The 16271-nt window shown below is 57.4% G+C and overlaps 1 protein-coding gene across 1 annotated transcript; it reads left to right on the top strand.

Annotated features, from left to right (window-relative positions):
• Positions 1–1878: 1878 nt before the first annotated feature.
• Positions 1879–14854, top strand: TGME49_248290 (WD domain, G-beta repeat-containing protein; the record flags this gene model as incomplete). Its single annotated transcript, XM_018780854.1, has 6 exons — positions 1879–3315; positions 3660–8112; positions 8496–8764; positions 9216–12125; positions 12705–13379; positions 14170–14854. The coding sequence occupies 6 exons, from the start codon at positions 1879–1881 to the stop codon at positions 14461–14463; spliced, it is 10038 nt and encodes a 3345-aa protein (XP_018634992.1). The 3' UTR covers positions 14464–14854.
• Between the last annotated feature and the right edge of the window lie 1417 nt (positions 14855–16271).

The raw sequence follows: 16271 nt of genomic DNA on the forward strand, positions 1-16271 counted from the left end.
CAGACGAAACACTTGCCATGTCTACAGGTGGTCAGCCACTCAAGAGTAACAGGAGTCGCGTCAGTGCTGAAAAAAAACGGTCTGGGCAAACGCCCTTACCACGATGTAATATCACCAGAGGTCTTCATCTGTGATGTTTTCTCTTGACGCAGTTTGCTTCAGTAGAATGATGCATATCTCGCATACTGTTAACCCGATATCACAGTCGAATATAGTTTTCCCACAGCGCCAGCACAGGGATGCGTACTAGTGGAAGGGACAAGTTCTAGGGGGGCTGCGTTGGTTGTGCTTACAGAGTTTTTATCGGCTGGCTACCGACAAATTCCCTACATGCGCTTAGCAGCTATTTCCGCTTAGATACAAACACGATCGGACACGATCGCTTCGTCTGAGAGGGTGGCAGCATTAGAGGCCCTAGAAGACCGGTGTGGAAACGTGATGCTGTTCTGAAACTCGGTGTCATGCCACCGTAATCTGCCCCGAACACGTTCGTATATATAGGAAAGTGTAGAGTCTGATAAGGAGGCGCTGTTCGATGCCTCCAAGGTCACTACAGGATGTAGCACTAAAGTGGATCCTGAAAACAGACACATTACTGCTGATGCGGCCCGCAGAAGCGTGCGCAAGCGCAACCTCTTGCGTGTTACATGAAGCCGTGGAGATTGGCATGGTCTCGTCCCCTTGTTTCTTGAAGAAGGGCAAGAGGGCGTTTTTCTCTTGTGTGGTAACGTAGACAGAGTGTGCCAGTGTGTGTCGGTTGATTCACGTGCTGGCTTTGATTTGAAGCTTTTTTCTCTCCGTTTCTTCTCCCTACCATTGGCGACTGATGTCAAGAAAGGCTGCTCGCCGACAGCCAGCGCTTTGGAAACACAATCGGCCTGGCGGGCAGGACAACTTCTTGCGACTTTTCGCATACCAGAGATCGGAACGTGAACCGTGTATACAGCCTTCTTGTCTGACCAGTGTTCTGTCTACCAAGTTCCCATTTTCTCTTGTCGTCTGGGCCTCCGGCAACGTCGTGCTTTTTGTATTCTTCTTTCGTCCTTGTGTAGCGAGTCTCGCTCGCCTCCCACTTGATTGGCTGCACCTGTTTCTGTCGTCCAACTCCCGTCTCCGCTCTGCTGGGCCTTGGCGTTGCTCGGCAGGTCACTTGTCAGCATTGTTGTTCACTAGCGTGGCTTCAGTTTTCAAAATAACATACGACCTTTCCTTGTTACAATAGTTCACACCCCCGGCTTCTGCCTCGGGTTCCGTTCTTTCCGTGGTGGCGGGAGGTCGATTATTGCGGGTGGCCTCCTGTACCCTGTTGCGGCGGGTCGACCTTTGCCGTGCACACGAAAACCATGTAACCCAGAACTCGTGCATGTGTTCGTTCATTTTGTATCAAGTCTTTCACATTCCACATTCGCCCCGCAAGTACACATCCCTTCTGTATATTTCGGGGTTCTTCATAGCGCCTCCGCACACCGTCTTGTCTCCGAGACGTCCAGCTCCGCTCCTGGCGGGTGCCGATAAAATGCGTGGAGAAACGGTTCTGGCGATTTCGCCTCGATAGACGAGCAAGAACATCCGGGACATCAGGACGCTCAGGAGGTGAGCGTGCAGGTGAAACGATTCAACTGTGCAGACACCAGGAACCAGCCAACCGTCGTTGCATCTAGTGTGCGCCCGCCACATTAGCGCAGAACAATCCTCGAAATTCGGAGCACCACGAAATTTGGGACTGAAACTCCCATCAGAAATGGAGTAACGTTTATGGAAGTCCTCTTTCGCGTTTCTGCGTGTTGTTTGAAGGAAACTCGGTTCGGCCGTGAGGTTCATTTCCGTTTGTTCTGTCTCATTCCCGGTTCTCGCAGAGACTTTGTTTCTTCCTCCACCATGTTTGTCGAGCGGCTCCTTCACGTCCACCACGGCGGCTTGCCGATCACGTCCCTGGATTTTCAGCCCCATGCGGCGCCATGGAACATGGAGCGTCTGGCCACGGCGGCAGCGAACTGCGTTAAGATTTGGGTTCTTCACTCGCATTCGCCGTCTGTCTGTCGCGCGCTTCTCTGTGGCAAGTCATCGGAAGATGCTGCGCCTTCCCAGAAGCGCCAGAAGCTGCAGGCAGCCGCGTCCGGCGGGACCGCCGCTGGCAAGGACAGTCAGACAACCGGTCTCGACGGCGAGGACCGACCGCCTTCGGCGACTGCGTCTGTCGGTGCCTCTCCAGGCGAACCCCCGCGTCTGTCTCGGCCGCCCTTGACGGTGGCTACGTGCGTCTGGGCGGCCTCTGAGCACCGATCGGAGATCATGACTCTCCGTTGGGCGCCCACGGGAGAGTTCCTCGCCACGTGCGACGCAGACGGAAACCTTTTTGTATACGCCTTGAATCTGCCGCTGCCGACTTGGCAGGGCGCGACAGAGCATGCGGACTCTGCGAAGAGCTCAGCGAGTTCCGCTGCAGAGAAGGCCGCTCCCCGCCCTGGGCTTCCCAGGGAAGCCTGGACTCCCCGTCGGGGTCCGGCGAAGAAGGGGAAGGCCGAAGCTGTTGCTGCGAGCCCCCCGACCTGTCCGCCGTGTCTGTGTGCGTCGCTTTTCCCTTCCTCGGGGCCAGTGCCCTGGCGGACAAACAGTCAGCACAGTCCACCCGCCGCAAGCTGCGGTTCCGGGACGGGGATCTACACAGAGAAGTGGCGCCAGGTGTCTGCATGCCTCTGCTCCGCCGTCGGTCACATCTTCGACATGTGCTGGTGCCATGACAGCCGAACGATTGCGCTGGCTGGCGCCCGGGGAAGAGTTTGTCTGGTCGACGTTCCCCGCCACGAAGTTGTGACGGTTCTCAGTCTGCCCGAGGGCGACTCCGGGATGGTCAAGGGCGTCGCTTGGGATCCCCAGGCGTCGCTTCTGGCAGCTTGCACGAGCGCGAAGAAAATCTTTGTGTGGCGCACGCAGCGTCGGACGCAAACTGCGAAGAAACAAGGTCCCAATGCAGTCTGGCAGTGTTCCCTCGTCTACCAGCACAACGAGCTGCTCCTGGGCGGCCCGTCTGAAACCCCGGGGCCGCGACGCCTCTCTTGGCACCCTCAGGGGACGCTCTTGGCCCTCCCGTTTGCGGAACGGAACGGCCGTGTCTTTGGGTGTTGTCTTCGCGTCCAGGACGACTCTCAGCCGACTGCTGAGACGGGTGAGGTCGACAACGCGCCCGGGAACCTGGCTGAGCAATCCCAATTAGGCGCGACAGGCCGGAAGAAAGTTGCCGAGAAAGGTGAAGAGATCTTCTCCTCTTCCCCGCCTCTACGTCTTCGAGGTCACCGGCGACCCATCCGCATTGTGGTAAGTCCGTGTTTCGTTGTTTCCCAGACTTCAGGATCTTCCTCGAGTCTCTCTGTCACTTTCCCTCTCTATGTGATTATGGCCTCCCCACTGCTGTCTGGTCGCTCTTTTTCGCTTCCTTCTCTTCTGACCATACCGGATCGCCGTTTCACCGCTCCTCTCGCTTTTCCCCCTGCTTCTGGCACCTTTTTTGTTTGCTCGTTCTCTGCTGTCTCTGTGTGATAGTCGCCCCTCTCCTCTGCCACTCCGTTATTTCCGCCACACCAGTAACGCTTGACAACGCAGTTTCAGCCACAATTTGTCTCAGTTCCCGTTATTCTTGCTGATGTGTCTTCTTCCTGCAGCGGTTCGCCCCGGACCTGCTCGTTGAGGGCAGCGCGCCGAAAGGGTCGCACGGCAGCAAGGGGGGGAAGGCCGCAGGGTCGTCCGCTTCTCCAGAGAGTTTCGACTCCGGTCTTTGTTGTCTGTATGCGCAAGCGAGCGTGGACGGCGCACTGTCGATCTGGCAGTTCTCCCAGGACCGGGCTGCGCCTCCAGACATCTGTGGGAAGAAGCCGAGTAGCTCGAGCGCCGCCGAAAAAACAGGCGATGAAGGTGCCAAGTCTGCGGGGCCGCATCCGCGGTGTCTGGCCGTTCTGATCAACTTCCTCGACGAGAACACGACGCTCCAGGACCTCGCTTGGGGCCGCCAGGGCCAGTGGCTCGCGGCGGCATGCACGGGGGGCGGCGTGACGCTTGTCTCGCTTCCTCACGCGACTCTGAATCTTTCCTTTGCGACCAACTGGCTGGCGTACCAGCTGGCATCTGCGCCTGCGGCCTCTGAGGCTGCGCCCAGTTCTTCTGGCGCCTCCTCAGTCGCGCCTTCTCCGCCTGCTTCTTCTCCAGCGACCTCCTCGGGCCCTGCTTCTCCTTCCTCGTCTTCTGTTTTTCAGCAAAAACTCCAAGATCCACCCTCGCCTGGGAGCCGAGCCGCGCTGTCCTCGGCGGCGTGTCTGCCCCAGACGCTGCCGACGTGCTCCTGCTCCTGCAAGTGCTGCTGCTGCTCTCTCCACCGCTACTTCGCCTTCGTCCCGGCGCCGCCCGCCGCGGCGCTGCTCGCGTGCTCGGGGAAGAAGGCAGGCGAGTCGGGGAAAGGCGAGGCCGAGGAAGGGAAGGTAGGAAGGATTCAGACCGAGTCGGTGACTGCGGGAGGGAAGCGACGCATTTGTCCGGTGAACCTGTCTTCGGGAGCCCGACCGGGACTGACGGTCATGTCCGTACAGCCACAAGCGGCGCCTGAGCACGGCAAGCAGGCCAGCTCTGGAGAAGCAGGCAAAATGTCTGTCGTGAAGAAAGAAGACAAACACACACATGCAGAGACCACTGCTGCGTTGGTCGGAAGTCAACCCACTCCTTCGCCTTCGTCGCCTCTGGCGCCTTCGCCTCTGCCTGCGGCGGTGGGTCTGGAGGCCGCACCGACACGGCGGGAAGGAGCCCGCAGGAGCCTGGCCGCCTCAGAGGACAGTTCGTTCCTTCTGATGCTTCAGCGCCAGGGCGAAGAAGTTCAGAGAGCCCTCCAGGGGAGTTCTGGGAGAAAGGCTGGCGGCTCAGATGTCTCTTCCTCTCAGCCAGCGCGCGACGCCGAGGGCCGCAAACTGTCTCTAGCGGATGTGCTTCTCGGGGATGCGAGTAACTTGTCTCGGGCGTCTCTGTCTGCGTCGGCGGCTGCTCGCCTGGCAGCCCCAGGCACAGGAAACACCGAGAAAGCCAGCAGTCAACCGGTTCCCTCTGCTAAACGCGCTTCTGTCTCTCAGGTGCCGCCGCCGGCCCCGAAGGCGCCGCTTGTGTCTCATATGCTATCTGTGGCGCCAGCTTCCGGTTCTGCTCTCTCGGCTCGCGGCACCGCCTCGACTCTCCAGGCTGCGCTTCGCAGCGGCCCTGCCGAGACGAATACAGAGCTCTGGCGGGCAGCGGACTTGCTGGCACATTTGCGGGTGGGAAGAGACCCGGTGGACTCTGGGGACAAAGGCGCGGGTCTCCCAGCTGCGCTGCCTCTGTCGCGGCTCCAGCAGGCGCAGAAGCTGCTCGCGGCGCATGCAGGGGCACGGGCGGACCGTCCAAGCCCTGGGAGAGCGCAGGAGACCTCGGTGGCTGTCTCTTCTCTTTTGGCTCGATTGGAGGACTCAGAGACGCCGCTGCAGAAGCGCGAGTGGCAGGCGGCATCGGAGAACTTCTGGCGGGCGACCCGCGGCGGGAGGGACGACGACGCATGCGGGAAGGAGCGAGAGGAAGGCCGAGGGAGAGCTCAGGGTCGCAAGTCCGCAAGTGTTCGTTTGGTCAGTCTGTCGAACCCCCAGTTGGGAATCGTTGCCGAAACAACATCGCAAAAATACCGTGTTTCTCACCCAGCTATCCAGCCTGCTTCCGCAGGTGTTGCCGACCCCGTCGTGATCAGCAGCGGCAGCGAAGCCGAACAAGAAGGGACTGAGGGCGAGGGCGACAAAGAAGCGACTCGCACGCCGGCGATGCGCGCGCGGAGCGAATCGATCTGCGGCCGGGCGCCTCCGGACCTTGTTCACGCAGAGGGGCCTTTCTCTGGACTGTGGGGAAGCGCAGCGAGCCCAGTGTTTCCTCAAGAGAAGATGTTGTTGGAGGCCGAACGTGATGACGCGCGAGAGAGTTATGTGGGCACATGTGGCCAGGACGTCTGGGGCAGGTTTCAGTATGCAGATGCGGGGTCCCCGGATCGCATGTCTCTCCAATTTCGGCCCGAATCCTCAAGTGGAACTGGAGAGAAAGTTGGGCTCGATGAAGGTGAAGAGCGCTCGCGAGAGGGGCGGCTCTCGAATCTCTTGGAGCCTCGTGTAGGGCCGCTGCGCGCTCAGTTCCAAGAGTTGCTTCTGCTCACACAACCGCCCGAAGAGAGCTGTGACATTGGAGCTGCCTCCTCGGACGAAGACGGTGGAGAGAAAGACTGGGAAGATCCAGTGCCCTCTGAGGTGCAGACGGCGACTGTACCCATTCACGGTCGAACGGCGCCTGAGGTCGTGCGGTGGAATTTCAGCTTCGGTGAGTCCCGCCGACAGACAGGGCACACAATGCGTCTTCGAATGTCTCCGGCAAAGAGAAGAAGGCCTCGATTTCCAGACAGTCACGAAGCAGAGGCAACGTCATGCGAGCCGTCCGAAAAGCGACTCATCGGTGTCGCCTCTGTCTCTTCGCAGGAGACCCGAGCGCAATGGCGTGTCTCGAGTGGCCCCAAGAGGACGCGAAGTCAGAAAGAAGGGACCTACGAGATGCGCGACAGTTGGCGGGGGGACCGAAGTGTACCAGCGAAGAGGAAACCCAGTGATGACCAGCGAGCAGTCAACCTTGCGCAAATGGAATTGGGCGTATGCCTCATGGCATCTGGATCTGGGAACGGAGGCGCGCCGGGGTTGCAGGGCAATGGGGGGAGTTCGAGCGCGAAAGGAGACAGAAGCGGCAGAGATTGTGGGCGGGGCGGAGACAGTCGTCGCGGCAAAAGCCTTGGAGGCGCCGGAGGCGCGGGCGACGGCGAGGATGACGACGGAGAACTCCGCGAGAAGGAGTTGCGCAAGTCCCAGTTTCTCTCATCGCTGAGCAACGGCATTTCGAAGCCAGACTCCCGAGGCGATGGCGAGAAGGAGGAGGACGGAAAGAAGAAGAACCGTCGCGGGCCTTCGTCCTCGTCGGTCCCCACTTCTGTCTCCGTGGCGGGTGAGGAAGCTCGGGCTCCGGCCGGAGACACCTCGCCCAAGGGGCCCGAGCGGGGTCCCGCGGCGGGGCCGGGCGAGTCGTGGGGGTCGTGGAATCCGTTCAGGCGCCGTTTGCAGCTGCTGAGGCAATTCGAGGAGGAGGACGACGAAGAAGAGGACGAGGAAGATGACGGTACGCCTGCGTTCGTCCCGGCCGCAACCCGTGCGGCCTCCGGAACCGTTTCGAGCGCGAACGGGACCTCTGGGGACTCTCGGACCGAGGCAGCGTCTCTGGAGGTGACGCGGGGCCGCCGCGAGGGAGACACAGCCCGCAGTACCTCCCCTGCGGAGGAGTTGGCGCCCCAGAAGCAGGGCGCCGACGGCAGCAGACCGGTGCGACTGCGGACGCGAGAGAGCGAGGATCGTCACGGGTCACGCGCAGCCAAGTCCGCGTCGCTTCTTCCGTCGCCGCCGTCTGTGTCGCAGCTCCACCGAACGGGAGGTTCGCCTCCCACACGTGTGACGCTCTCTGAAGAGGAGAGAGATACGCCTGCTTCGGATGCAAAGAGGCGCCCCGAGGAGGGAGTCACCGACGGTGAGGATCGCGAGAGCGAACGAGTCGGAAGACGGCCCTTTTTCCGGGAGACGGTTCGCGAGAAGCGGCGAGTTCCGGCCGAGGAAAGACGGACTCGGAGGCGCAGCGGGGAGGCCATGGAGACGCGGAGGAGGAAACGGCAGAGAGTTGTGTCGACGGACGAGGAGACGGAGTCGGAGAGCAGTGATAGAAGAAGCTCCAGGTCGCCGTTTTCCGATGCGGAGGACAGCGAGAGAGCGATAAACTTGAGGAACTCCGCAGACAGGAGAGGACGGAGACCACGCACGTATTTGACGTACCAAGAGAGAAGGCGAGATCGGAGGGCGAGTAGGAAGGAGGCGCGGTGGACGTCTGACGCCGGGGACTCGCGAGGCTCTTGCAGGCGAAGGCGAGAGGAAATGAGGACCCTAACGGCCAACGAGCAGAAAGAAAATGGGGTGCCTCAAGAACCTCTGGTAGGCCTCTCGCTTCTCAAAAAGAAACTCTGCGTCTCGACAACTCTCAACGGTACGTCCACTGCCCAGACGCAGTCAAAGCAGTTATAGTTCTAGTCTTTGTTGCGGAGTGCAAGTGTCATTTCGTGTCCGTTTACCGCTTCTTTCTTTCTCTTCGGGAACTTGTTTCCCCATTTCTTCTCATGTTCCTTTCTGTTGCTTCGATCTTCTGTCTTTTTCTTCTGTTCCTTCCTCCTGGGTCTGTCAGCCTTCTCTTTCTGTCTCCCCTCTCTCTGTCTCTCCCGTCTCTTTCGCTGTGTCCTGCTTCTTCTGTTTCCTCCGCTTCGTCTGTGGTTCGTTTTCTCCCCGTTTTTTCGCTTTCCACGGAGCGCTCGTCGTCTCCCGTCACTGCGTTCGCGCAATACTTTTTTTCGATTTCTCTCCCTTCTCTTCCAGGGACGCCCGTCGGCGTCGTGGCGGTGAACTCTCTGGAAACGCGAGAGAGCACCTTCCACCTTCCTTCACTTTCCCCGCTGTCTTGCTCGCCTATTCGCGGCCGGGACGGAGACCTGCGAGGTAGCGAGGCAAGGCGCATGAACGTTCCCCGAGAGGTCGAGGACGGCCAAGAAGGCCCGCTGCTCTGCTGCTTCGTGCAGCGAAAGGCTTCTCAAGAGGGCAAAGAACCAGACCAAACAGAAGCATCTGGCGACGAGGCGACTGACGAGGTGCGACGAACCGGCCCGATGAAGCAAGAAAAACTTTGCTGTAGATAGGAAGGGTATTCTTGAAGGGGAAAGGCACTCCGTCGATTTCCTCCCAATATGGCTCTAGACGCAAGATCAAGATGCTCGGAAACGCTTTGTTGAGCTTGCCCAGCAGAGCTGCGGCCTATCAGCTTTGAATCGCTGGCGGCTTTTTCTCATCTGCTGTGATGAGTGTGTTGTCTCGTCTCCGTCGTCGCTGTTCCGTCCTTGTCTCTCGTTATGTCTCTCTCGCCCTTCCGGTTCACTGCTAAGCTGTATACCTGTACTGAGTCGGCACCCAAGTCTCGTTCTGCAAATGTATCTCTGTCCCCCCTTACTTCATGCGTTTCCTCGGCTTTCTTGATCCCCCTGTGTGTCTCCGGGAGGCCATTTTCAGTGCGAACGTGGTGCGGCGTGTGCTTTCTTTTTCTAGGAAATTCTTTGGACTCGCAGGCTGCCCGCGGGCCTCGTCGTCACGCATCTCCTGCCGTCTCCGGCGAGTCGAGAGCATGGCGAGAGTTCCTTTCATGCAGAGACTTCTTCGCAGTCCGCAGCGGATCCTCTTCTCTCTCTTCCCTCGCGTCCTCTCCTCGTTGTCGCTCAGGCGAAAGCGGCGCTCTCGGGTCTCTGCCTCAAAGCGAGCGTCCTCAGCCACTCCTTTCCTTTCTCCTCTTCCGCTTCACTCCGTCCTTCCCTCGCTTCTTCTCCTGAGTCGTCTCCAAGACGCAGTGGTGACTTTGCGCCTTTTGGAGGATCCACGAGCAGAAGGCGCAACTGCCGAAAGGGGAAATTTTCGCGTTTCTCTGGAGAGACAGCTCGGACTCGCAGGCCGTTTGTCTTCACCTCAACTTTGTTGCTCGTCGACATGAAGACGGGCGCGATCTGCACTGTGAAAGGCAGCGGTCTCTCCGAGTCTCTCAAAGATCCAGTCTCTGTGTGTCGATGGGTGGCGTTGAAACGCCCCCCTCCGTTGATGCAAAGGCCACAGTCGTCTGTCTGTCTGCCTGGGGGCCTTGTTGAAAAGGGTGCCGTAGGAAAGCCAAAGGAGGACCTCTTGAATCGGAGCGCGCATGCAGACGAACCGAGGGGAAGTGCGGAGGCGCGCCGCGAGCCTCTGAACCCTGCAGCGCGCCTGGAACCGATGTTTGTTTCCGCCGAGAAAGACAGAGGCGCTCGTCTTTGCATTTTCCTTCTCACGGCCTACGCCGAGGTCTATCTCCTTCAGCCCTGCGAGGACGAGGGCAATCGAGAAATCTTTTCTCCAGGTCCTCTCTCTTCTGTCTCGACTCAAGTCAGGGGCGCCGCGTTTCTTCTCGGTGGCCCGGAGCCGAACGTGGAGGACGTTTTCCGTCCCTCGCAGTCTTTGCTGTGGAACGAGGGAAATCTGTTTGGCGCCCAACGCAGGGTGGGGGCTGCATGCAGCTCTGAGAAAGATGCAGCTTGTCAGTGCGTGGCAGGGCGAAGAGACGAGGGAGAGGAGGAGACAGGACGGACTCGTCTTTCGCTTTTGTCTGGCTTTTCTCCAGGATCAACAGGCCTCTCGCTACACACTTCGAAGCCTTTCTCTAGAGGCGAAGGCAACCTGTGCTTGCCTTTGTTAAGCGCTCCACTGGGAGGCGAACAAGCGCGTTTTTCTCTCTGTTACTTTGCAGATCTCTCTGCGCTTTGCAGAGGGGAAAACGGGAGAGTGGAATGTGTTCAGGAACAGACCGAGCAAGAGGTTCTGGCGGGTGGTGGGTCTCCAGACGCGGAGACCCTCAGGTCTTTCGCACCTCGAGTGGCGCAGTGCTCGCGGGGAACGGCAAGTATGGCGGCGCCTGCGGGAGAGAGAACACGGCGATGTGCTGACCCTGCGAAGATTCTCTGGATCGAAATTCAGCAGCGATCTGCGTGTCTTATGTCTCTTCTCGGAGACGGAGAGGCGGCCCACGGCGCCCCGGCTCCCGCAAGCCAAACCCCATGTTCCCAGGAGACAAAGGCGATCGCAGAGGATGACGCGATGGTGCAGCGGCACGCTAAAGAGAGAAGAGACAAAGGAGATTCCAGACCTTCAGACAGAGACGAAGAAGAGAGAGATGTAAGAGAAGCGGTTTGTGAATATGTCAAGGAAACCTTTGGAACAGAGAGGAATCAGTCTTGGATCCAACTGGCTGTCGGTCTCGACTCGGGAAAGATTTTTGTCTCTCTCCCTCCTTGTGGGGTAGTCGCTCCTGGAGTCTCTCCAGTGTCTCCTCGCGCCCGGTGCCGGCACGACGTGTCGGGGACAGGCACCATCCGAGGGCCTCTCGACGGAGACACTTTCTGGGTGCGCGAAGCAGCGACCGAGAAGGGAGGCCGTAGAGCCGAACGAGCGCCGGAAACGACGGTTTTATCTGTTCAAGAGGCGCCTTTGAGTTGGGGGAGCGTCACTGTTTCTTCATCGTTTGAGGACCAAATGCAGCAGCGGTTCGTGCGAATCGATGAACTGGCTTTTCAGCACTCGGACTTCTTCTCGCTTCTTTCCTGGCGACGGCCAGGAGAGGCACGTGGAACCGAGCGCGACAGAAACTCTGGGGCAGTGCGAGGCGCGCACGGGGCCTTGGAGGAAATCGCCCATTCTCGAGGAGAGACGGCGGGAGATCAAGAGTCGGACGACGAGGCGTGGGGACGCGAGTGTCCTCTTGCGTGTCTCCAGAAGAGGAGCTCGTTCGGTCCCGCAGTGTCTCCGGTACTTGCGCAGGGCGTTCCTCTCTCATATCTTGCGCTCTTGCAGACCCCATGGGTGTCTTCTGCATCTGGCTGCTCAGCGTCCTCGGGTGTCGAGGGCGATGCAGAGACGGCGAAGGAGCGTGAGGCGAGACAGAAGGGAGCTGAGACGCTGCGCAAGAAAGCGAAGAGGGAAATCGATTCGCAAAGAGACAAACTTTTACGCTTCCTCCTTCACGGACGCTTCCTCGGCCCACAATTCGCGGCACTTCTGGGCGCGACTCCACAGGGCCTGACGACGATGCGTCGTGCCGCCGTCCAGGAGCTCCTGGAAAGAAACGCAGAGGGGCGGCAGGCCGACAAGCAAATGGAAGAAGAGAACCAGCCCACAACGGGAGAAGACACAAATGGTTTCGAGGAACAAAGTGGCGCTGAAAGAGAAGACGGGGGAAACATCGCAAATGCGGAACGAGGCGGAAGTAGCGGAGAGCTCTCAGGACCCGGGGAAGAAGCGGAAGAGTCTCAAGAAGAAAAGGACAGTGAGGCGAGGAACGGACAGACAGGGCAGGGGTGGCAAGAGGCGACAAAGGCAGGCGAGCAATTCACAGAACGACGCTTGCCCTCTCAGCGTCGCACACTGAAACACCTCCACCACCAGGTTAGCAATGAATCCCGCGTGCACCTCGTCCTCTTTTCTCGCTGATCTCGTCAATATCATAGACTCTCTCAGACCTCTGCCTCTCAATGTTCCCCAGAACAGAACCGAATACATATATATATATATATATATATACATATATATGTATATTTAAGTACACTTTTGTTTGTGTTTGTATGAATATGCAGCGACATGTGTTTCCAGCTGACAAGTTTGTATTGATTTGAGCGTCTCTGCTGAAAGGGACCTGAGCGTTCCGGTGTATGCTCACGTGTCTGTTTCGACTTGTGTGACGAATCATTTTTGCATGCACCAGTGCAGTGGTGCTTCGCTCTTCACCATTGTCTTCAATGTCACTCGAGGTGGCCGCAAAACACGGAAACGGTCATGCCTTTTTTGTACCCAAACATCTTTTGTCTCATCCACGCACATTTACACATACGTACACATACATATATATATATATATATTCATGTATATTTATATATCGGATAATTATCTATCCTTATATATATATATATATATGTATTTGTATACACTTGTTCACGATGAATGAAGGAAAGGTGTTTTTATTTTCAGGTCTGGAGTGCTCTGGCGGTATCGTCTTCGTCTGAGTTTCTCTACTGGATCTCGGCATTGCTGCGTCGGCAGTGGGAGCTGCGTCTGTTCCGTCAGTTCGTCTCTTCCTCGTTGTTTCTGCTGTCTGGACACCTCGCGTTTCTTCGGCGGCTGCTCTGCGCGTTGAAGGCGAAGAAGGCCGCCGTCTCCCGCGACGTTCGCCGCCTCGAGCGCACGCTCCGACTTCGCGGAAAGCACGTTGCTTCGTCTGCCTCTTCGAGCTTCTTCGCCAGAGGAGCGGAGGAAGACGCGTGGATACTCAGCGACGAACTCTCCGCAGAGAAACGGGAAGTCGACGCGGGCGCGGAGCCTGTCGACTGGCGCCTCCTGGCGGCTCTGCGTCTCTCTGCGGAAGAAAGTGCCGCCCACGTCCTTCGGGTGCTGGAAGCGCTGGAGAGTGAAGAGGCGAAGAAAGGCAGCGAACGCGAAGAGACAGATGCGAGTGAAGACTCCGGACAGACAGGCACCCACGCGACGCCGACCTCTGCACGCGCCGCGTCCACCACAGCACACTGTGGAGGGACCGGCGGGCGCCTCAACGGAGAAAGAAAAGAAAACGCTTTACAAGAAGAACAAAGCAAAAACGAAGGGGAGAAGGAGAGGCACGACTCCCACAGTGCGTCAGGATGCTTGGAGGTGAGCAGAAGATTTCGACGGAGGATCGGAACTTCAGCAAGATGCCCAAAGGTGGCTTTGCAGCCGTTGGCTTCAGAATTTTAGTTTCTGGATTTTGTGTGGTACTGCATGCGTGGCTCACTGTGATTCCTGTTCATGGACGCGTAGGGTCTCCGGGACCCAGTCCAGGTCCATCCATGAGGCTCAAGCGTTGGTTATTAGCAGTTGTGCATCCTAGAGAGAAAGCCTCTCGAATCTACAGAAGAGAGAAACTCTCGCTTTTATCTGTGCATTTGTGTCGCTTCTTGAAGAAACGTACGGAGACGCAGGAGGGGACGTAGAATTCCGTCGAGGGGATGCATCTTCCGTGATTCGATCCTGCATGTGTAGGACGTCGTAGAACTCGCCTCAGGTGCTCTGGGTTGTTGTCGACTGGGTTTCTTTGTTGCTGTTGCTCCCTAGTCTTTCCGATCTGTCTCACTCCTTCCTGTTCTTAATTTTTTCTTTCGTGGGCGAGTTTTCGCTGCGTCTCGTGTGTCTCTTTGTCTGCTGTCTCTGCTCTCATCGGAACTTCCAAGTCTTGTCTTTCCAAGCTGCTAGTCGGCGCACCTGCCCCGTTTGCGTTTCCGCCTTGCCCTCCTCTTCACCTCCTTGCTATCCTCGGTTCTCCTTCCTGTCTTCATCCTCTCTTCCTTTTCGTCCTCTTATCTCCGGTGTGGTCACATCTCTCCTCTGCGTCTGCGCCACGTGTCTGTCATTTTGACGTTATTGATAGCTCCAGTGTCTCCTGTTGTCTTTTCCGTTTTTTTAGGTTCTCTCTGTGGCGAGGAAGCGCGTCCGCACGGCACTCGCAGCGGTTCAGAGCACGCGCGAGGAGGTGAGGAGAACGAGTTTGTCGCTTTCTTTGTACGAAGACGAACGGAGGGCGTTGCTGTTCCTGCTCGGCGAGAGTGTCGGGGAGACGATCAGAGCAGAGAGGCAGCGCAAGAAGCGCGGGGGACTCTTCGCCTTCCTCCCAGACTCTGGAAGCTCCGACGATTTGGAACGTGAAGAGGTCCGAGCTCGGCGAGAGGAGGCCGAGGCGGTGTTGGAAGATATATTCTGAAAGGCCTTGTCCATCTGAACGAAAGCAGAGCGGGAATGCAGAAGGCTCTTGTGCAGAATCCAGGAAACCGAAGAAATGGAGGAAAACCACCGTAACCGCTCTCCACCTGCAGGCAGCTCGTATGCTGTTAGACACCGGAGAAGAAGGAGAAAAGACAACAGAAACCGCACCCGGGGGACGGGGCAGAAGACGCGGTTCCGGGGGTGCTTGAGCAACAGATGTGAGGCAATGAAGTTGGACCGGGGCGGGAGGGCAGAGAACGTTTGTGGCACAGGTCGTTCTACTACAGCATGTGTGCTGATGATGTGGATGTTAAGGGGGAAAGAATTGTGTTAACAGAGAAACGACACCTTGTTAACAGAATCGAAGAACGCAGAACGGATGGACGGAGAAACTGAGAGTGCGTATCGTGCGGATATCCGCCATCTAGTGAACAGATGTCTTTGAGTTGCACTAGGACACACAGTCGTGAAAGTATTTCCACAGAGCGGCGGCAAAACAGTCAGCGAGTGACCTCGAGAAGGAAATCTATCGACAAAAGCAGCTCACAAAAGTTTGTTGGTCACTTCTTCCTGTCCTGCACAGATGCGTTGTGGCATTTCGCCTTTAGGAAAGTGCCGCGCCTAGGGGGGTGGGACCCCAAATCCTAGATTGTACATGTGTGGATTCTTGCTGATTCTACAAGGCTGTGGCCTTTGTTCATCGGTTTCCTTCTTCAATAGTTATCTAGACTCTTCTATTGTCAGCGAACCCTCAGCGAGCCTCCGAAACTGGCAAGGTTCTCCACTGCTAGAGGCGACACACCGGAGGTGTCGAGAGCGGTCCGTCGCCATTGACCTGGAGTTTTGCCGGCAACTCTTTTGCTGGATACAGCCGGGTATCCGATAGGCAAATACCACTTTTCTTGATATCCTCATCGGCGGCTGTTTCACTCAAAACACACGTATGTTGGCACAGTCAGTCGAGCCCTACAATGCGCCACGAGTGACCAGACGGGAATGGGTATATTTGTCTTCATTGAAACACGCACTTTGTCGATGCGTGGACTGTTTAACTGCAGTGGAAAGGTTTTTCAGTCGATTCAGAAGAGCAGGCAAAAGACACCGAAACTAGTGAGAGCGGTGTTTTGAGGAAGCTAATGGCGCATGGCAGCCGCCTCGTGTTTCCAGGGATTTCTTAACATGGTTGTACTTCCTGTGAAATTCAACGGAGAAAAACGTGAGATTGCGAGAGCACATAGCGACTGTTTTGCAAGCGTGGATTTCGAGTGATAATCTCTAATATGCTCGCCGTTCGTGGCGCTGCCCTACATGTCCTGTCGACCTAGAACACTTTCACGTTCCGTTTGGCCGTGTGCATGGTTCGCTTTCACCGTCCCTCCGGCACTGAAGTGAGTAGTGCAAGCATTTCTGCGCGGCACTCTTCTTCCACAGTTTCCTCTAAACAAGAACGCCGGCGGATCCCACCATTCCTGTGACTTCGCGAAAGGTGAGGCAGTGTTCCGTTTTTACATTGTGTATGTGGAGTTGCCTCTACTCTCAACGATACAAAATTCACATTCTCTCGGTGCTGCCGCCGCCATTGAAAAGGTAGCAGCACATCAGATATATCTGCCGTGCATTCGCGGCTCCTGCTTTCGGAATCCGGTTCTTTCCCTGTGAGAAAAAACGGAATAGGCATAGAGCGTCGCGCCTCCAGAATCGTCCGTCGCCGCGCGACAGAACAAACCATCCCTAGTGTTGCAACCTAGACTACACAGTTCCCCGCTGTCTGGCAACAAAGCGCATTCTGTCTTTTCTTCTGAACTC

Source organism: Toxoplasma gondii, chromosome XII (genome assembly GCF_000006565.2).
Source record: "Toxoplasma gondii ME49 chromosome XII, whole genome shotgun sequence".
In the NCBI taxonomy this organism is placed as follows: domain Eukaryota; phylum Apicomplexa; class Conoidasida; order Eucoccidiorida; family Sarcocystidae; genus Toxoplasma; species Toxoplasma gondii.